A 22,091-nucleotide genomic window follows, 5' to 3' on the forward strand; every position below is an offset into this window, starting at 1 on the left:
CTGGTTATACTTTCAGGTTGGCTTCCAGATAAAGACACGGGTGCAAGAGCTGGGCCACGGCTGTATCTATCTGGTCCAGAAAGCTGGAGCCCTACAGCTCAGCCCCACTGACAGCTTTTCCAAAAGGGAGCTCATCGAGTGTGCTCGCGCAGTCACAGAGAAGGTAGGTTATGTGGACACAAACTGGCACAGCATATACATTTTTATATATTTACATATTTATTATATATACATATATATCAGAATTAGCATTTTTATGAAAACATATATTTCATGCATTGCTCACTACAGTATACACCATATATATATATATAATTTTTTTTTTGAGTAAACTGATAGTGTGTGTAACTGCAAGATCTAAGAAAAAGCAGTTCAGATGTTTATTTATTGTTTATTGTACTGTGGCTGACAGGACTGCTTTGTATTACAATTATTTAGTATTTTAAGGCTTAGCTTTAGTCTCAACATGAAATATTTAGAAGTATATAGGTTTAATGTACAGTGTGTTATTTTAGGTATTGTTATTATTATTATTGTACCAGCCATGCAAGTCATGAGAGCATGCTCTCCTGACCCTAACACTGTGCACTTCGTAATAATACTAATGTCTCCCTGCTGTGACCCTGGCAGCATCCAGCCATGCTGCTCACACATTAGAATTTTTCTCCACTCAGAGGCTATGATTTGATTCAGGGCTCATATCAAACTTGAATAATTTGGGGTGTCACACCTGCTGATACATGAAGCTAGTGCCTTGTTGAAATTTAACTCTTAGGGGCCTCCATTTGTTTATGAGGGATGGGCAGAGAGCTGTCTTCAAGGGAGATGTGTGACTTGCGAGTCAGGCTCACTGACTTAATGCGATTGTGCAGCAGACTCTGATTTTAATTCATGTTTAAACCTGCTCTCTTTTCTTACTCCCAGATTTTTCCTTTAATTCAGCTCATCCATAACTTTCAATACACAACATTTGCAATCTCACTCACCTGGTTTATAAAGGACCCACCAACATCATATGAAGAGGAGAAGCTGCTGTTTAATTATTAAACATGTGCAATGCATAAAGAAACTGGGCTTATTTTAGCTGTTTTTACACCTCTAAAAACAGCATGTTTGAGGGAACTCTCTGCATGCTTTATGTTTCAGGTGTCCTTGGTACTGTCAGCACTGCAGGCGGGTAACAAAGGAACCCAGGCTTGTATCACAGCAGCCAGCGCTGTTTCTGGCATCATTGCTGACCTGGACACCACCATCATGTTCGCCTCAGCTGGAACACTGAACCCTGAGAATGAAGAGTCTTTTGCTGACCACAGGTGCAGTGACCTTGCCATGAAACAAAACAAGACCAACAAGACCAACACAGGATGTGAAATGAAAATCTGTAATGACAAAAAAGAGAGACATTTTGATCATGTTAAAAATGGGATTGTGAGCACAAGAGTAATGTGATTTAGATTTCAGTTGCTAGGGTTTTACACTGCACAACCAGAGCTCCATTTTTCTTTTGATGACTCACTCAGGAGAAACGCAGTTTGCCAATAAAGCTGAATAATCGGATGCACACATAATGAACACAATTGAAAATTGTCCTTACTAAACACACATTCTGCTAGAAAAGCAACAGCTTCCTTTCATATTGCTGGTACTTGAGTGTGACTGTGGAGCAGATTGTGACACAATGTGTCCCATCCCTCAGGGAGAGCATCTTGAAGACAGCCAAGGCGCTGGTGGAGGACACCAAGCTGCTGGTTGCTGGAGCTGCGTCCAGCCAGGAGAAACTGGCCCAGGCTGCCCAGTCTTCAGCCAAGACCATCACCCAGCTCACTGAGGTGGTCAAACTGGGAGCGACCAGCATGGGCTCTGAGGACCCAGAGACACAGGTGATGAAAATCCAAAACACACTTTACACTAAAAAAATCTAATACAGTCACAGATGTTTCAGCCTTATGCAGTCACAGATGTATGCCTTTATTTTTTAACAAAGCTCAGTTATTACTTTTTAATTCAGCTGAGCTCTTTATCCAGATATTGTAACCCATTTTCATTATACTATTCTATGATATTAGTCATCTACAATGAATGTCTTTTATCTTTTTGTACATGCAGTGTTAGATTCTCTGCATAATTGCAGTTTCATCTGATACATATTGTGTCTTCTCTTTCCCCTGTGTGTATGATGCCTCTATCTCTGCCCTCCACTACGTCTGAAGTATCATGACTAGGTGGAAGCGATAAGGGCTGCAGTGTTAAATCCTTTCCCCAGGGTGCTACTGATAAACCTATACCCTGACCATTGTGCCGTATTGATACCAGCTCTATCTCCTCAGGTGGTTCTGATAAACGCAGTGCGGGATGTGGCCAAGGCTCTGGCTGAACTCATCGGTGCCACCAAATGTGCTGCCGGCAAGCCTGCTGACGACCCGTCCATGTATCAGCTTAAGAGCGCCGCCAAGGTAAAGGAATAGACCGCTCAAACAAATTAATGTCATATCTAGTTAAGCTGTGTATTAATTTCAGCAACTCAAGTCTCCAATTTATTATTCAGCTTATGCTTTCTCACTGAGAGGAATGCATGTAGACATGTATTCTACAAATGCGCTCTTTGTGTTACTGCTATCTTTAGTTTGATGTATCTGCTCGCACAAAGTAAAGCTTTTTCAAAAGAAAGATATGACATATGTCAGGATTTGTGAGGTATTCACTTTTTCTGTCTTATCTGTATGTGGGACTAGACCCATCACTAAGATGCATTTATGTATTTGTGAGAGAGAGCGAGGGTTGGTGTGTATTCCTGAGAAGTATCTGTATCCACAGGACTTTGTGTATTGTGACCATTGGGACAATAATATTGCAAGTTTTTGAATCAGCTTGACTGTCAAGGCTACTTAGCCTGACAAATCTATTTCTCATGTCAAGTGAGTTTTATTCGTATATCTCAAAAACACAAATTTGTCTTGGAGTGCTTTATAATCTGTACAAGACACCCTCTATTATTAGACCCTTGGTTCAGGTAGGGAAAACTCCATATAGAAAACTTTAAAGGTGAAATGAATGGGAAAAACCTCCGGAAAAAAAGCAACATATGAGAGAATCTACTTTGAGAACATACAGATATGCAATGGGTGCCAAATATACAGAGTACACCGACATAACAGTAGAAGAATTACAATATGGAGAAATAAAGTTACAATATGAAATAAATAAAAAATAAAGTAACACAAAAAAGTGTTATATAGTTATATGAAGCAAATGCAGTATAATATAAAGTAAATAAGTGTAAAAGGTTTCGGGCAAAGTTTTTTCTTATGAAGACTGGAACAGAGAAAAGATGTTAAGAAACTTCCAGGTGCTGCCAAGGGCTGGGAGAATCTGCACTGTACATACACAAAAGGCGAGAGTTGTCATTTCACTCTTGATAATTATGACCACTATCACAGCTGTCAGCTGCTGAAAAATAAAAACTAAAGATCAGACCTTTTGTATCTAACTTGGTGAATCAGCAGTCATTGCAACAGAGAAACAAAGAGTTGAGAGAAGAAGTATTTGTGAGTCTCAGACATCTCTGAACCAAAGACTTTGCTCGTCTTCTGCAAACTATCATCCCAAACCCAGCATGAAACTCTAACGTGTGCATGGAGTTTCTTATGTTTTCTCATCTAAATGGAATTAGGGCCACCCATGGACCTGATTATGTTGACAGATTGTTTCGGTTCTTCCAACATATGGTGACCTCCAAAAGGGGACCCTCTCAAACTCTTGGCGATCATGTTGCTCAAATACCTAAGCTAATAATGTACACTTTGCTGAACGCAGCACAGACAGGACAGAATGTGTCACCATGAATAAAACGTAAATTGTTAGGTGTTAGTGAGTAAACTGTATTACCAGTATAAATCACCCTCTTTTAATTTGAAATACATCTCTTATCCTTATCCTTCTTTGGCAGTTGATCCCTTCAATTTTCATTAGATAAGCACCTTACAGAAATGTAAATGTATTATTCAGTGAAGGAGGAGGCAAAAATAATTTTGTAATGTAGTTTTTTGCAGCTGAGGAGAAAGAGCTCCACCTCCTGGTTTGACTGTGAGCCTCATCATTACTCCCTTTATTTGACAGGTCATGGTGACCAACGTGACGTCTCTTCTAAAAACAGTGAAGGCAGTGGAAGATGAAGCGACTCGCGGGACAAGGGCACTGGAGGCCACCATTGAGTGCATCAAGCAAGAGCTGACAGTAAGACTGCCTCACAGGCCCAAACCTCTTCTTTATGGTCTTTCGGGAGTCAACTGATGAGACACAGCCTCTCTGCAAAGCTGGCTCAAAGAGGGTCAGGGATATCTGTCTATTATTCTGAACCAAACATTTGGCCTTTTTGTTCTTTTTTCCTTCATTATCTGCCCAGCTTCTTTCCTTCCTCCATTCCTTCTCAGCTCATGCAGGTTTCTCACAGCTCTTATCAGGGTCTAGGTAGCAGGCACAGGCAGAATGGAAAGAAAGGAACAAGATTTCAAGAGCTTGTATTTTTATAATTTACTGCTAATCCTGACCACCCCCCCACCCCCGAGAGGAAGCTTTTCCAAGAGCTGCTGGCAAAGCGAAACTCAAAACAGTCAACCTCACTCCTGATTCTACTGCGACAAATATGACAATGCTCTGTCCTCCTCACTTCTTTACATTGTTACTACACCACATGCTACACTTGTTCCCATCTATATTAACACATTTGAGCCCCTGTTGTGCCTACATCCAACTACCTGTATCTGTGTGTCTTCGTCATGTCAGGTGTTCCATTCCAAGGACGTCCCAGACAAGTCCACCACACCCGAGGAGTTCATCCGCATGACAAAGGGCATCACCATAGCAACAGCCAAGGCAGTGGCTGCAGGCAACTCTGCTCAGCAGGAGGATGTGATCGCCACTGCCAACCTAAGCCGCAAAGCCATCTCCGATATGCTGACTACCTGCAAGGTGCTAATCCACACCGCCCTGCCAGAACAGGCCTCACACAGACATCACCAGGCTGCCAGAGAACATGTGAGCCCAGCATGCTGAGAGCAGATAGGACATTAGAGTCTAGTCTACTCTATGGCTGCTCCCGCTGGTAGTGACTCAGTCACTTTTCAAAGTCGTGCAGCGGAGCATCAGTCAGGATGTCCTTCAGTGACTGTAGAGCACTTGTATCAAGACAAAACAGAAGGAATACAGAATTTTGCAATCAAGGCATTACAAAGTGAAGAATTAGAGTTTTTATTATCTATGAATTTGATTTGAGTCTGAATCATGATGGTTCAAAATGGCGGCCTCTGTAGAAGAGAACCCGCTCTGTCTGTAGATAAAAACAGCTTAATCTAAGATTTTCTTTTTTCAGGTGATTATACAGTGATGAAAACGTACCTATGAATATTATATTCCATTTCTGCCAGTAGATTCTCCTGAATGTTACACACTGGACCTTTAAATTTTAAGATTCCAGTGGGAACAATTTCTGTGTCCTTTTCCAGCAAGCAGCTTTCCACCCAGAAGTGAACGAGGAACTGAGAAGCAAGGCCCTGCAGTACAGCTCTGAGTGCACCACCGGATACATCAACCTTCTGGAGCAAGTGCTGCAGGTTAGAATGAGACAGTCACATGTCTCATGAATAAAGCATGGAAGTGACTTGCATTAGTGTGTCTGTGTGTGTGTGTGTGTGTGTGTGTGTGTCTAAGAGTGGATGCTGATATTTACTATTACCAAATGAGGCTTTAGAGGTCTTATCTGCAGGATTAAATCCTCTGATGCTTGAAAAAACATTCCTGGCATGTTTACTGTAGCATCACCCAACAGAATAAGGCTGGTGATATTCTATTTTTTTCACGTTTTCAATAAAAATACAACAACAATAAATGTTTTCGACTAACAGGTATTATATGTGTATCCAAACCCTGGTGTAGCTTATTCCTCTGTGCCACAGACCTCTATTATTGTCCAGAAACTACTAAAAACACATAAAGGAACCACGCTGTTGAACTTGGGGCTTCTTCTTCTTTATGAAGAACATAAGCACTGTAGTTTATTTTGGACCTGTCCCACATACTGTAGACGATCCACTTGTTGTAAATACCCTCAAGTGCAAATGTGTATTAATCCACACCTAAAAACAGTCCCTAACAAATGCTCTATTTATTCTTGTTTGAGCAATGTTTGCTAAAAACTACAGTTGTGTTAGGAAATTACTCAGCCTTTTATAAAATAAGTAACCATATTTTATGAACCTGTTTTAAAAGACTTATGTGTTTGTAAGAACAAATAGTCCCTGAGTCAGAGGAGTGACATCGCACGCATTACTAGTTTTGGTCTTTTCTTGAGGCTTGTTGTCAATAATACAAATATAGAAAAATGCCAGTCTTATCCTTGAAAGGAGGCCTGAGATTACGAGGCTTAATCAGTGAGTGACAAAACTGAAGACTTGAAATTTGCCTTATGCCCACAATTTGCTGTATCTGTCTGTAACCACATTAATCTTGAAGATTTATCATTTTATATCATACACCACAGTTTTCCCCTACAAAAGATCAGATTTCATTTCTGAGCACCTTGTTGCATAAATCTGCATATTAAACAGCAAAACGTACTTTTTCATTAAAATCCTTAGTTCATAATAACACTCCCCATGTGTTATGTGAAGACAAGTGTGTTGACATGTAACAATTGCTAATTATGTTTTATATCACTTAATTAATTATCTCACTTGCATAATTAGTCAGAGGTACATCGTGTTGATCCTGACAGGACATTAAGCCAGTAAAAGTACCTTGTGTTATAATTTGTGGTCTAGTCTAAAGGGTGTGCTGTCGCTACTTTGCCAGTCAACTACTTGCACAAGCAACAAAAGAACCACATATGAAAAATCTGGCAACACTAACTGACTTACAAGTCAGTTATTATTAGTTTTCCTAAGCAAGTTATTAGTTTTGCCAAGTTGTGGTCTAGGTAGGCTGCTTTTTTTGGCAGCCATGTAAGTCTTTGGGAGAAGATGCTGCGTCCTTATACGTGAAGCTGTGAAATAACCTGCTTTTAAAACTCATTCATCTTATATGTTACACTTACTAATGCGTCTTATGTGTGTGTGTGTGTGTGTGTGTGTGTGTGTGTGTGCATGTGCTGGGCTGTTGTATTCTCAGGTGCTGCACAAGCCCATGCCCGAGCAGAAGCAGCAGCTGGCCATACACTCAAAGCATGTGGCAGCGTGTGTGACAGAGCTCGTCCAGACAGCTGAGGCCATGAAGGGTGAGGCCACACACACTGCTGATACACACTGTCACACACACTTACACAACGCACGGAAACAAAAGTATGGCTGGACAACCTTTAGTTACCGGTGAACCCTTTCTGACTGATGTCAGGATTATATGGACCATTTAACACACATGAAAGTTGTGTATAGTTAGTATCCCAAGCGTTTATGGTACCTTATGAAACCGTATAATGTTATTTTATTAGGAACTTTCATTTTACAGAAGCTTGTGTGCTTTCCAAAAATTGTTGGCAGCCGATTTTAATTTCAAAATGACTGTGAGACATTTACAGGCACTTCAGCGTAAAACTGTGAAAGCTGAAATTGCAGAATATAGTCAGTTTGAAGCATGGGGATTCCCATCAGGAGCAAACTCAATTTGCTAAAATGTAAAAAACCGTGACAGGATTGTGGAGATGTTAAGAGATTAGTCAAAGGAGTCCTAATCCTCTTGAATGAATAATATTATAGTGTTATTGAGTCAAGCCACCGAACCTGTCTGCGTCCGCAATAAAGATAGGTCATGAAAATCCCTTTAAAAATATTGAAATCGTGCCATAGAGTGATTGCCGCACAAATTGTTCCAAATTAAGCTGTGCAGGATGGTTATGACACAAACTACCGGAGTGTTTCCTCTAGAAGCTGCATTGCTGCATCTGACAGGAGTAATAGATTGTGTTTGGATGAGAATTAGATTTCAGCGTATAGCCTGAGACCCAGCGGGGCTATCCACTTCACCTCTTTAATGTCCCATGTGCTCTCTCTCTCTCTCTTTCTCTCTCCCCCTCTCTTTCATCGCCGCCTCAGATGGAGGTAAGTGGGATATGGTGTGTTTTGTTCCTCCAGATCACCTTTCATAGAGTCAGGATGGGGTAGAGGAGTTGGACGGCGTGGGGGTGGGGGCAGATTTCCCCAGAGCTAAACATAATCTATGAAAACATCGTTCCATCTGCCTTACCAAGCTGTTCCCAAAAAGCTCCGTTTTATGGGCACTTAAAAACCTATAAAAAGACAATGACAAAAGACAATCCATCAAATGTGCATTTCTTCTAACTTTTAGTTTATCGTATTTAACTTTGAGGCATTACTGTCATACTGCAAACAATTCTTTAGACTGTATAGAGTTCATGAGTTTTGCTGCAGTTAAAGTAGGTTGAGATTTAGCACCTCTGTAATGCCTGGATTGTGTGAATAAGTGCATGAAAAATGGTTTAAGCATAATGTTGACCTTTTTGTTACATAAAATAAAATGTTATCACCAGAATTATTCTACTGTTTCTTATTCTTTTATGAGTCTGTGCTAGAGAAGCATGGGATAACCACTGTCTGTGCATGTGATGTTCCTGTTCAGGATCAGAGTGTGTGGACCCCGAGGACCCCACTGTCATTGCCGAGACCGAACTCCTCGGAGCAGCAGCGTCCATTGAAGCTGCAGCCAAGAAACTAGAGCAGCTGAAACCCAGAGCCAAGCCCAAGGTATAAGTGCCCCTCTCAACCTTTTCCACCCACACAAACCCACGCACAGCTTTTTGCCATTAATCAGCAGGGAGACGATGTGGGCCAAAGGTAGGAAAAGGTGACACTGACTTTGAAGTGGAGTCATTTTTTTTTTTAGCGATTGAGTTGCTATCTTGATGTCATTAGAGGAGAAAAAAAAATGTTCTGCATTACACATAACATGTTAAATGAGACAGCTGGTCCAGTGAGCTAACATATGATGCTCAGAAAACTTTCTTCAAAGGCACTTTTGGTCGCTATTTTGATTTGTGTTGCCAGGAGACGCAATTGCAGCACTGGGTCCTCAAGCTTGTGTTGGAATGAGTTCAAATGTGTGATGAACTGTTCTGACCCTTTCCGAAAGAGAGGGCCTCTGTCTTATTGAACTTATTTCCTTTGTTTTATTGCAGTGTTCCTCCTTTCTAAACTAAACTGAGTCTTTTTCAGCCTGTTATTCATCTCCGCCACGCTGTGGTATTGCCTAAAAAATAAAACAACTTTACCACATCATACACAATGAAAATAGGCAAAAGATGGGAGATGGTAGTAATAGTGATTTTGGAAAATGAAATTACTTTTCTGTTGTTCTGTATGCAATACAAGATTGTGTTTGTGGTGTGCTACTGCATGATTGTGTTGTTTGTTTTTCTGTCTCTGGAGACTGGATAGTTGGATCCTAGTGTTCTTCCTTCTGTGCCTGTAGTGGTTTCCCCCTTTTCTATACCTCTTCCTGTACACAAAGTGATTGTCACTTCAACCCTCTGCCTGTATTATATAAAGGACAGCATATTTAGGTTACCCCAGTTTTAATAAAGACCTCATAATGCTCTGTCTTATACTATAATTCCACAGCTACAGACAGCATTTATGAGGACCTTTATGTTTATGAAAGGGGATTAGTGAGAGAAAGGCTTTTCCTCTGTCTCCCTCTAGTGATCTAAGGGGAAGGTTATTCCTCATAAGAGGACATTTAAATTGTTCATTTATGACCATGCCTTACTATTCCCTATATTCAGAAACTAGCTGAAATATGTGCCCATCTGTTAACATACTGATTTGGAGGACAAAATAAAATTCAAAGGCAGAGATCTGACCATAAAGCACACATGATTATCGCTCCGAGCGAGTATTTATTTCTGTCCTAAAATTCATTTATTTATTGCAATCTACGATAGCAGTCTAAAATAATTGTAGAGCACCATATATGATTTTTTAAAAATATAATAAAAAATATTTTTACCGAGACAGAGCTAACAAAATGCCACATATAATTAAGACACTATGAAATAGCCCACCAGATTTAAAAAGGTTTTATTCATCTAAAACAGCTTGGATTCTCCTTCTCCTCGTCTTTTCTCCCTCTCCTATCTGCTTCTTCATCCCTCCCACCCCATAATGAGGGAGAGCTCCTCTGCTCCCAGCATGCTTCCTTGCCCTGCCCCCCACCCACCCCACCCTCTCTGAGCCGTTGTAAACCTGGAAGCCTTCTCTGCAGGGCTCTGTCTGATATGTTTGATATATTAGGTTGTTATTCAGTCCAACTATATATCAAACATATTCCTACAGTGTCCCGCCCTGTCTCCAGCCACGTGTGCCTTATGTGTTTATGGAGGTCAATCACATGCTGTTGACTGCTGAGGCAGAAATAGCCATTTGTTAGCTGTTTCTGAACCGATGCACTGTGATCTTCATGGTGTTATCTAGTTCGGGTTTGGGAAATGGGACATCGTATTTAGCTGCCACTCTGTTGCCACTGAAAAATAATCATTTTCGATTGTGCTTTTTGTGAAAGATAAAGTTGATCATTAGAGGTTGTGCTAAAGGAAGAATTTGTAAGTTTTAGGAAGCTGGAGGGAATGACATATTACAATTAAAAATGAATACTGAAACTATTTTATAGGCTGACTCAAGTATTCTTTTGTGTTTATAGTATTATCTACATGTAAATGATAAAACAATGTTTTAACATATCACCAAGAGAAGTTTTTTTTAAATCCATAGAATTGATCAAATTTGAATCTATTTTGGTGATCGTGATTCTGGTTACAGCCTTGGTTGACCTGATGACAGTGTAACAATTATCTTTTTTTTTTACTGTAGCATGCTATAGTTGTATATGTAAATTAATATGTGATTTCACTCTCAGCAGGCAGATGAGACCCTGGACTTTGAGGAGCAGATATTAGAAGCAGCAAAGTCCATCGCTGCAGCAACTAGTGCTCTTGTTAAATCTGCATCAGCCGCTCAGAGAGAGCTGGTGGCACAAGGCAAGGTATGTCAACGCACCTACTCACACTCAGCAAATTCTATACATTACTACTAATGTATAACAACATATACGTTTTGTTTTTTACCCAACGTCTACCTCAGGTTGGATCCAATCTAGCCAATGCGGTAGATGACGGCCAGTGGTCCCAGGGTCTCATATCAGCTGTAAGTTGCTTAAAGTGTTGTCTTTTAACATTTCTAACTACAAATAAATGTATAAGGTTTTTTTAATGTAAACCCAACCCAACCCAACAGCATGTGTTAATTTGTTGCTTGCTGTAGGCACGTATGGTAGCAGCAGCCACCAGTAGCCTGTGTGAGGCAGCTAATGCCTCAGTGCAGGGCCACGCCAGTGAGGAGAAGCTCATCTCTTCAGCCAAACAGGTTGCGGCGTCCACGGCTCAACTGCTGGTAGCCTGCAAGGTGAAGGCTGACCAGGATTCTGAAGCCATGAGGAGACTCCAGGTGACAACTCATTTTGAATGTATCCACTGAACCCATGTGTACCATGTGGATTGTGTACATGCTAACTTTGAGATGATCTGTTTGAAGGCTGCTGGAAATGCAGTGAAGCGAGCTTCAGACAACCTGGTGAAGGCGGCTCAGAAAGCAGCATTTGACAAGACTGAAGATGACAGTGTTGTGGTAAAGACCAAATTCGTTGGAGGCATAGCTCAGGTGAGACAAAATCCTGAAAAAATGTCCTTGTGAGACATGGAACAGACATAACTCCCATTGTGTGGTTTGCCCTTTTCACTGAATGTTTGCACCTCTCGCTGATATGCCAAAATGCCAAATGTTGTTATTGTGAAATTGTGATGAGCTGCTGTGGATAAACAGCCCATCAGCTCAATTTCAAAGCTGTTTACCAGGGTTACCAGACACCCACAGCTGCAAAACATCACATCTCTTGAAGAGTTGAGAATTTTCTTCCTTCTCATCTTTGCAAAAAAAATTGACAGTAATTGAAGACTGAGTGTCTCTTTTTCAAAACTCCAGGGTGCTACAGGAAGCTTCACTTTTCATCTTGATTGACTGAGTTCCTGTCTCAGTCAGTGGTGCACCCCAGCTGGGCATCAGCTTGTCAGTTTTTCTATCTGACCAGTGAGGCTCACTGTCTCATTGATATCTGATCAGTGTCGCACTGAGGAGATCTTTGGATGACATTGTTTCTCTAACCACTTTAGATTGTGATTGCTCCAAATAATAACAATATTATTATCATTATTTCAAAAATGTTATAGCTTAATGCTAACTATCCTTGCTACTCCATTTTTATCAGAAAACAATTCATCTAAATCTAAACCACTAGTCACTGACTGCGAATACAACAATAGAACATGCATTCCAAATATTGTCATAAAATGACCTATTACCTACATTTTTATGTAATGTTTAAATGCTTCTTTCTACTTACTATTCTCCAGTTACTTACTTCTCCATATATGTAACTATGTAGACATTTGTTTTAGGAAATTTGATTCATTTTAATATACCATATACCATCATTTGTGACTATAAGATGCCATTTCCTGTATCTTCTCCAATGTGTTGTGCTTGGAGTTAACAGGCTGTATAGTGTGAGCTGGGTACTGTGCAGCTATTGGGTTTTTATCATATCAAGTTATCCACAGGAATAGGATTATGATGAGTAGAAGGCACATTTTCTGTCAGCTGTTCCCGTTCTCCTCAGATCATTGCGGCTCAGGAGGAGATGCTGAGGAAGGAGCGAGAGCTGGAGGAAGCGCGGAAGAAGCTGGCTCAGATCCGACAGCAGCAGTACAAGTTCCTGCCCAGTGAGCTGAGGGAGGACGAGGGCTGATTGGCTAAGCAGATGTGGATGTGCAGCACGCTGATGAAACCCTCACGTCATGAGGAGATGTTGCTGATGTACGATTGGCTGCTTTACTCTCATATAACCGAGGAATATACAGCACTTGAAACAGGCCTGTTTAGTGAGAAAAACAAGTGCCTGTGCTCTGTAGTGTATTGGTGTGTATGTGTGTGTGTGACGTGTGTATGTGTTTGTCGGTGAATGGCATTGACATTCAGAGTTCATTATGGAGAAGGTTGTTACAGTTGTCAATATAAACAAGTTGAGACAGTATGATAAAGTTGTGTGATAAACGTATCGTACGCTTTGTGAGTGTTACTGCATCATGAGCATAACTGACTGTTACAATCATGAATCGAAGTCACAAATGAAGAAATCCTCTATTATCATTGAATGTTCTATAGTTACTGAAGGTTTAGAGCAAATTGAAATGAACTGATGGTATTTCTGCAACTGGCAGAACAAATCTTAGGGTCCGTAGTTTGGGGGGGAGGGAGGGGAAGGCTTATTTCACCACTGGCTTGCATGAACCATAATGTTCTTACATATCAATGGAGCTACTAACCAATAGAGTAATATAGTGTGGAAGGGCACTTGTATTTTACTAATAAAAATGTGAACTGGGGTTTGCTTTTAAACTAGCAAATCTTTAAAAAATAAAGGATTTTGATTCAACTATGTTGTATAGCTTGACACCAAACAGTGAGGGGTTCTGATTGGAGTAAATGTAAACACACCACAGGCCAACACTAGCTATAAAGACATTTATTCTTGACTGATTTTTTTTTACAGAAACTAGTTGTTCTTAAAGAGCAAACAGGCGTAACCTATGTTATTCAGATAATCTGGACTGTATGTGACCAAATATGTCATGCTGCTTGTACATCATGTCACTTCACGTAACCCCACCAGTTCCTCCCTTGCATACACATGGCTGTGTAAGGAAATATATGTTTACATTATTTGTCATGTTTGTTCTCTCTTGTCTTCATGTTGTAATTCCTCTCCCCATTAACACTGGCCAGATTTTGTTCGGGTACTCACTGTACTGTACACACACACATACACACCTATAGTTATTCTCCACCAGTCACTGCCCTGTCATGGTAAAGGCATTTTCATTTTAGACTGACTGTCTATAGCAATACATTACACTGAATATTCTAAGAAGATAGTAATGAGATGAATTGAGAGAATGAAATTGATTGTGTGCAATGGTATTTGGCTTTGAATGAAACAAGCATATGTTAGGCACTGAGGTTGTTCATACACATACGCACTGAAGAGGAAGGCAATTTAAAGCTTTATATTAAATGAACAAACTAGAAGGAAATAGATGAAATCTCTGATTAAGGAAACTAATTAAATGATTTGTTTTAGTATATTAATGTATAATATATTGCAAATTTGAAGCAGTTCATCTCCTCAGTCTGTCCATGCCAGTGTCAGGACTGCATTGTGTATTAGTGCCTTACTTGAGTCTGCCCTGCGAGCAGCTGGAGATCAGGCTGGGTGGGAGCCTGAGCCTTGTCCTCTCTGGATCAGAATATTATGCCAGTCTAATCCCCATCGGGGTCTTAATAAACTGTCACCTAGTCCTTTGCCATACAATACAATGCCTTGGCTGGTGGCCCACTTGCCTACAATGTTATAATGCTGATATAAAAGGGCATCTGTGGATACCTTAGGATTTAGAGACCATATTGGAAAACCTACACTAGACTGCATTCCATGAGCATGTGGCAATTTGTGTTTGAAGTTGAGAAATTGTCGAAATCATTATGCCAAGTCCCTCTTAAAAGTTGGACTAAATAACTCCCTCGTTTCATTGTCTAACCACTATAAGTTTTTATCAGTAAATGTAATAATTTACCTAAAATATATTGTCTAACTGATTTGTGCGAGTATTAACGGAAATAGAAAAAGTTACTAGCTCTGTTATGAATAGGTGTTGTGCTTTCTTTAACAGACTGCATTAGTTTTATGATTTGATGCTGTATGTATAATATTTATCTGGTCACAAAAGTATTTTTTGTATTCACCAAAAATAAAGAGTTTCAAACAACCAGTACCACTGAGATTATTTTGTCCTTTTTCATATCAATGCATGTAGTTGACAAGAGAGATAAAGGAGAAAAAAGTCAGTCTGCATTCTTTCCAGCAGATGGCAGTATTATCCTTCATAGTTCAGTCAGATGGGTCAGTGGATGTTTGGAGAAATATGTTCTAGTGGAAGGATTGGCAAAGTTTGCCAGACCAAATATGGACATAGTGGATGTGCTTTTTTTCCTCCTGGTTCACAGACCAGACCTTGAAATATGCAGTGATTCCCATTTGGATGTTTTGGTCCACATTCACTCTGCATTCTGGGTTACACAGTTAAAACCTCTGAAGGGCTGTTGTAGTAGCCTCATGCTGACATTTTTTTGGTTACTGGTGATGAATCAGACTTGAACGAAGAGCTTGGCCTTTTTTATTCTTCAGGTAGTACAAAACTTATTTCACCCTGAGGCTGGTCCTCTCAGCAGCACATGGTGGCAGAGTGTGTGATGGTTGGAGGTGGCCAGCACAATACACTGAGTCGTCTTAATGAACACCATATTTGGTTGTTTTAGTGTTTTGGTCTCATGCAAGGCCAGGCCACATAGTGGAGAGGGGAAACTGTAGCCATGTGTTTAAGTGGGAGGGCCCATCTACTACTCAGCCTCTCTCTTCCCTCAGCCCGAAGGACCAAGAGGATGTTTGTCTGATTAACTTTGGCATTTGTAAGGAACTATCAAAACCTCAGTAGATGACTGATGTAAAGCAGAGACAGGGTCTGGTTGCGTTCATCGTCTTATTGTCCTGAACTTCGTATTAGTAAACCACTCTGTTATAGCTATAATCAAGTTTCCACAAAGGTCCTGCATTCATAACCTCTTTCTGCTAAATTTCCATTTGGCCAAAGAAGCCTCATGATGGTTGAAATGGAAAACTGAAAATATTTTAGGGTTTTCAGTCAACCTCTATTTGTTGCAACCTATATCTATTTCTCAAGCTCTCTTTGTTTGTTCCATTTGTTGGTATCAAATAGACTTCCTTTCAAATCATTTGCCTAAACTCCGCAGACCGCTGGCAGGTCTTTTTCTTTTTTGTGTGTCATGACACATTGTACAACTCCAGCACCTAAATGTCTTTGTATCTGCCTGCTGGAAGGGTTGTTTTGTGCCATGCCTTATCCCTACAGCCTAGAAGCCATTTAGTTAAGGCTTTGTTTCCCACTCAAGTTCTCAAAAATGAAGCCATGTTAACTTGTGGCTAAACCAAATGACACTTTGACTGGGTCAACTTTTTACTTTAGTTGTTTCAACACTAATCTACATTATGTTAAATAAATCATGACAGAAAAGCATATGTACTTGGCTGATATTGCCCTTTAAATCCATATTGGTATATATTTTTCATTGTGGAAAACATGCCGGTTACTGTACACTCAGAAGTGATACTGTGCAGAAATGGAGTCATGGCTTGTGCTAAGAACAGCCTCAGTGAAACTGAGAGTTGTCACACTAGAGAGCTATGTGGCCAGTTATAGCTTGTTAATAATACTCCTCGAAATTTCAGTGTTTATCAGTTTCTTCATTTGCCTTTTAGGGGACTGCTTTAACTGTTATATTACTAGACTAAACAATGCTGTAGTCTTTATGTATTAAGAAAAACGGGCATAAATATCTGGCCAATGTATTCTGTTTGAAACCCCATTCTGGGAAGGCTAAAATTATAAAACAGGTTGAGAGGGTATCATGGTCTTTTACAGCATAGAGGGAAACTGCCCTAAGCCAGTTTTCTCCACTTCTAGAGAAAAGTGATGGAAAAGGAAATGAGGTTTTGAAAAAAAAATGCACATCAGGAAAGGCTTTTTGGGTTTTGGGCTGGGCCATTTACACAAAGCGTGCTACTGAAACTTTCAATTTTTTATAGACAGCAGCATCTTAATTTAACACGGTTTGTCTCTGTCAGGTCGAACAAAAAATTCTAGTTGTAAACTTTGGACAATGTGAGAGAGGTTTTCACCCCCATGTCCCCTTTGGCTGCATTCCAAGCACACCTGATCCTCACATTTTTTATGGTTTACAGAAGTAATTTTTTTGTGTTTGTAATTGAGAATGATTAATGCTGGCAGTTCAGTATAGTGTAGGAAGGGGTTTAGAAATGTTTCAGTGGCCATGTCAAGCCAAGAAATGTTGCTGATAAAACAGTGGAAACCAGCATTGTTCATAGATTGAATGACTGTAGTTAATGTTTGGCTTCAGTCCACTTTGTCAGGAAGTTCCACATAGACCAGACCCAAAGATGGTATGGCAGAGAGAAGATAGCTGCAGAGGAAACATTACCCAAACCTTACCAAGAGATGCTGCCTGTGTAAAAGTGTGTAGATGTAGGGGATGGCCTTTGTGTAAACACACATGCACAGAGCTGGCAATTAAATGCTCTGAAAAGGCTGACGAAAAGATACACAGTGGAATACAGCAGGGACTTGGTCATAGTGTTAAAAGGATACCTGTTGTTTACTTTTACTCACATACCGCCATTCTGCCTGCTCTGAGACGTAGTGCTCCCTAACATAAACCTGGTAGACAGCAACTGATGGATCTAAGACAGCCATTTACTCAGGTCTGGAACACATGACTATTTTAGGTCATCTGCAGGGATCTCCCAACATGTTGGCTCCATAACCTATCCACTGTACAGCCTATGATTAAATGAGAATAGTAAACAGAGTCTGTAGGGATGACTTCTGTTCTTTAATAACTCAGAACTGGTTATTGTCTGTGTGCTGTGATTCAAAACCCAAGAGGTTACATTGCTCTAAATGATGTAGTGCTTGATCTGGAATTTCAGAACTGACAGATATTTATATTGGGAGTCACCTGGGACCAACAAGAGTGAATTAGATTAAATGAAAACCATGATTTCTTTGTAAAATGACAAACAAAGTCAGTTCACATACTCTTAGTTTTAATTGCCCAGCCAAATGCCCCAAATTCAGGCCTTTATTTAATGCAACAACAGACAGAATTCACCCATGTCCATGAGATAACAGGTGGGTGGTGCTTTGACTGTATGTCAAGTATGTGAGTTAGTTGCAGCCACCTTTCGTCTTCACTCACAGCTCCTTTAGCCATCACGTAAAGAAGGCGCAGTATTTCTCAGTCAGCAGTGACAGCAGGGCTATATTGGGTCTCAGCTGAGACTTAAACCGTGGGTGCTAATTTTGGCCAGCTCCACAAGTAACATCAGCAAAATCTAGTAAATGGTATCGTCTGACTCCAACACACGCTCTTCCAAAGACAGGCTTTCCCCAGTAATTTACGGTGATTTTTCTCGGTTTTGTTCCTTCCTGAAACAGTGTTGAGAGTGAGCTGTGGAACAGGGGAACCGTCTGTCTCAGACTGCGCTGCCGACTGGAACTGATCTGCAGTGTCTCCTGGGATTTAAGCTGTCTAGAGTGAAATGCAACACTCGTCCATCCAAACCCTCGGTCTTAATAAGGAAACTTTGCTCAACACCCGTTAGATGACAGGCCACAGTTCTGCAGAGAAGAAAGTCCTTGGCTCCTGTGGCCTCCCTGCCCTGTTTTAAAACTGAATGAACACTCCCCTAAGTGCTCAGCAGATTTTTCTCAACACTGAAGCCAATTTTTATGAGAGGATGCACAGCCAAAATGATTAATCAATGTGACTTAACGTATACAATTATGTCGTACATGGACAGTTTGCTTGTCTGCCCTTCTTCTGCTGTATTTACTCAGCCAGATACTCAGCTGATTACCTTTGATGGTTTCAGGGAGTGGCTGAAAAACTTTCTTTACAGTAATTCCCAGTGGTGGAAAGTATTTACTCAAGTACTGTACTGTTATACTGGTACTTGTGGTTTTTGCTGCTTAATGCTGTACAATAAACTCAATAGCTACATGTCAGCTACATTTATTTGACAGCTGTAGTTACTAGTTATTTTTCAAATTAAGATTGTACTATTAAGACTAAGATTTAAGATTAAATAATGATAAGTTTATTAAATACAATGCACTGCTAAATCATCTTAGCCTGTGACCCTTTACAAGCAAGCAGTCTCTAGTTGGGGCCCTTTTTTTTCTTAAAAAGCAAAGACAGGAGAAAAAATGCATAAAATGGATACAAATTTGAGGAGCTGAACTAAACTACCCAACAGTATATAAAGTGTTTACAACTAGCTCCACCTGAAAGCTGTAAAATGCTGAGTACTCGCTGACATTTTATACATTTCTTCTGTAAATATATCAGTTACAGAGGCTATTCTTCTAAACACCTACTTTTGTTTTTGTAGTAAATTTAGCTAGTAATATTTCTATACTTTTAATTAAAAAGGATTTAAATTCAGGACCTTTTTACATTAATATATTGGTACTTTTGCTTAACTTAAGGATCTTAATACTTCCATCTCTGGTCTTTTCCATTCTTTTGATGAGAGTGAAGTGTTCTCTAGGCAGCCTCTGAGCATAATTACCCTTTTATCGTACTGTATATTGTTATCTCAGACATCCAAGACCTCGGGGCAGGAATTAACCAGACCACACCTGGGGGATGTCTACTTATTTTTTCAGACAGTCAGCTTTATGATTGACTTCGCGCAATTGTTTTATCAGGCTCCCTAGCTGTGCGGTGAGCCTGAGCCTGACTGGAAAACAGTCACGGCATCTGATCAAACGTGGGACTGTAGACAGGCTTTGGTATAAGAATGCAGGTGCCGCAGAGCTGTGGGTTCCTGTGGCATTCCTCACTGTAGAGAGACCACTGTGACCCAGTCATGGTGAACATAGCCTGCAAGCTTTCAAACAGCCACTCCAAACCACACTGGAATGTCTCATCACCATAGATTCTTACACACTCTCCACATAATGGCTTTCCTTCAGTCAGTATGGTCATTTTGTGGTTTGAAGTTAACATACTTGATATAAACCTTCACTTTCTCTTTTAATTTAGAAAACTGCACTTTTTGTTTACCAAAAATGGGTATTGTAAAGGTTTTGATGATAATTATTCTCCCACAAGCAGAGCTTAGATGGATTTGGATGTATTAAGAGAGGTTTATTTGTAGTCACAAAAAAAAAAGAAAGGGAAAGTAACAGACTACCATGGAAGTCGAGCATCATCATCCTGCTCTTGCTATTGTTTCATTTCTCTGTGCCAGAGGGTTCTAACAGGCAGGACTGTAACAGGGAGAACAGTGGCTGAGCTGGAAGTGCATACCAAGAAGTTTTATAGCCCTGTGGAATGGAAAGAAATATCAAGTACGTCTTTGGACCTCACAAAAAGCCCCCGCAACTTAGCCCTCTCCTCTGTCTCCCCTACCTCACTTACAGAGAGAGAGCCCATATATGGACACATATATGAAAGATTCTCCCTCTGTGCACAAACACGGAAACTTCTAGCCCTGTGACATGAGGGGCAAAAGACTGAAGGCAAATATTTAAAGAGGGCTATCAACAAGATGCAGGGCAGCTGGTGACTGAGATACAAGCCCAGTAAGATCATGTAACAATTATTAGGCTGTAAGAGGGTAAAGATATCAACAAACAACGATTTAGAAAGATCTTTCAACAGCCTCTGATCCCTGAAGGAAGGATTTCTGAGCAGGACACTACTCTGACGCTTTGGAAGGAATCTCTTATCTGGAACAGGGAGAAGTTCAAGCTGCCTGTAAACAATCATTTACTTCCCACTTCCTCTCAACTTGCCCTTTACTGTGTACAAATAAACACAACGAAAGTGCAAAAAGTGTTGTTATCCTAAATTGAAGAGAGATTTGTATTGCATTATGTCAGACAGATTGACTTTTTCGTTCTAGTATTTGTGCTGTCTGGCCTTTTTGAGAATTTAATTTTACACTAGAATTCTAGCATGGCATCCCATATGAGTTTGAAATGAATCGTGACAGTTCCCCCCGAATGCTTTCTCTCCTCCCCTCTTTTAGTCTAAGTTGACTGAGCAGCATCAGATATGGCTGACATTCTTGACGCTCTGTGGTCCCCATCTGTAGAGGGGGAACACAAACAAACATTCTGGGAGGAGCCCTGCCGAGGCCACAAATATTCTTCCATTATCCCACATTTGTGTTTGTAGTGCTGGAAGCCTTTACTTTTGGTATTTTTACTCCATAGCTCAGCTTCTTTTTCTCTCAGTAAGTCAGCGCTGCTTGCATAGTGTCACTGAGGCTTTTCTGCAAACTTTCTTCTCTTAAACCTGGTGAATCACATCTAAATCTCAACTTTGACCAATGTATCTGTGCAGGAACAAAATAGGAGCTTTCTTTTAGAAATTCACTTTAAGAAATGAGCACATCAAAGCGGATATTTCTTACAGTTTTCTATAAGGTCAGCCTCAGCAGAACTTTTAAAGCAACCCAGTCATGAAGATTTCTATAAAATCACATGCTATTATAAAGGTATTGCCCTTATTCTTGGCCTGTAAGAGATTTATTACAGGCCTTTACAGTCTGAGAGATGACAGATCCTTTACAGCCAGATACTTGTACTGTAGCAAAAACTTGGCACAAGAGGAATGTTGCCCATCTTCATTGGAGCACCTGCAGCTGAAATATTTGACCTTCATAACACTGGAATTTGACTCCTCAAATGATTAAGCACTGTGAAATTTCTAGCTGGTTCTAGCAGTTTATATTGAACTCTAACAGAAAGTTTTTATGGGATTACAACTGACTGAGGGACACTTTTGTGTGATTTACATCCTTAATGACAGATTTATCACCACACAAAACTGTGCAAGTAGAAGTGTCACAGTCTTATTGCAACTATCCATCAACTAAAATACTGTTGCAGCCTGTGCACACTGGTTGTGGTTATATGTCCACCTGTGCTCACTAATATACCAGTCTTACGACTACCAGTATATGTCAAAGGAACATTACAGTGAATAAACCCAGCGGCAGTAGGACACTGACCAGGCTTGGGTTACAGCTTGGGTTGCACCCTCCCAGTAACTCCTCTCCGTTTTTGCTATGCTAAATGATTATGCCCCTGCATGGAGCTATCTAATCCCAGGGGTCCCGTCTGAAGGAGCCAAGGAGTTCTCTCTATATATATCTGGATGATGTCTGCAGAAATCTTCAGATGGTATTTGACATGGAGCATGCCAACACTGTGCTTCTCAGAGTTTCACTCAGTGGCTGTGCACTCAACA

The 22,091-nt window shown here is 40.4% G+C and overlaps 1 protein-coding gene across 5 annotated transcripts in view; it reads left to right on the forward strand.

The window, feature by feature from the left end:
* The window catches only part of tln2b (talin 2b), a 76,189-nt gene extending 63,325 nt beyond the window's left edge, over positions 1-12,864 (forward strand). For 3 of the 5 annotated variants that reach the window (XM_035665228.1, XM_035665230.1, XM_035665229.1), the window contains exons 44-57: positions 17-163; positions 1,147-1,313; positions 1,697-1,880; positions 2,328-2,453; positions 4,117-4,233; positions 4,783-5,034; positions 5,502-5,609; positions 7,162-7,267; positions 8,626-8,750; positions 10,918-11,043; positions 11,142-11,204; positions 11,322-11,504; positions 11,592-11,717; positions 12,733-12,864. In XM_035665228.1, the coding sequence (XP_035521121.1) occupies positions 17-163; positions 1,147-1,313; positions 1,697-1,880; positions 2,328-2,453; positions 4,117-4,233; positions 4,783-5,034; positions 5,502-5,609; positions 7,162-7,267; positions 8,626-8,750; positions 10,918-11,043; positions 11,142-11,204; positions 11,322-11,504; positions 11,592-11,717; positions 12,733-12,861 (1,959 nt within the window). In that variant the 3' untranslated portion in view covers positions 12,862-12,864. The remainder of the gene's footprint in view (positions 1-16; positions 164-1,146; positions 1,314-1,696; positions 1,881-2,327; positions 2,454-4,116; positions 4,234-4,782; positions 5,035-5,501; positions 5,610-7,161; positions 7,268-8,625; positions 8,751-10,917; positions 11,044-11,141; positions 11,205-11,321; positions 11,505-11,591; positions 11,718-12,732) is intronic. The other 2 variants (XM_035665231.1, XM_035665232.1) reach the window with 1 other exon arrangement.
* Positions 12,865-22,091: the final 9,227 nt, after the last annotated feature.

This window comes from Morone saxatilis, unplaced genomic scaffold, assembly GCF_004916995.1.
Source record: "Morone saxatilis isolate NCDOM2014 unplaced genomic scaffold, NCSU_SB_2.0 Contig2, whole genome shotgun sequence".
In the NCBI taxonomy this organism is placed as follows: domain Eukaryota; kingdom Metazoa; phylum Chordata; class Actinopteri; family Moronidae; genus Morone; species Morone saxatilis.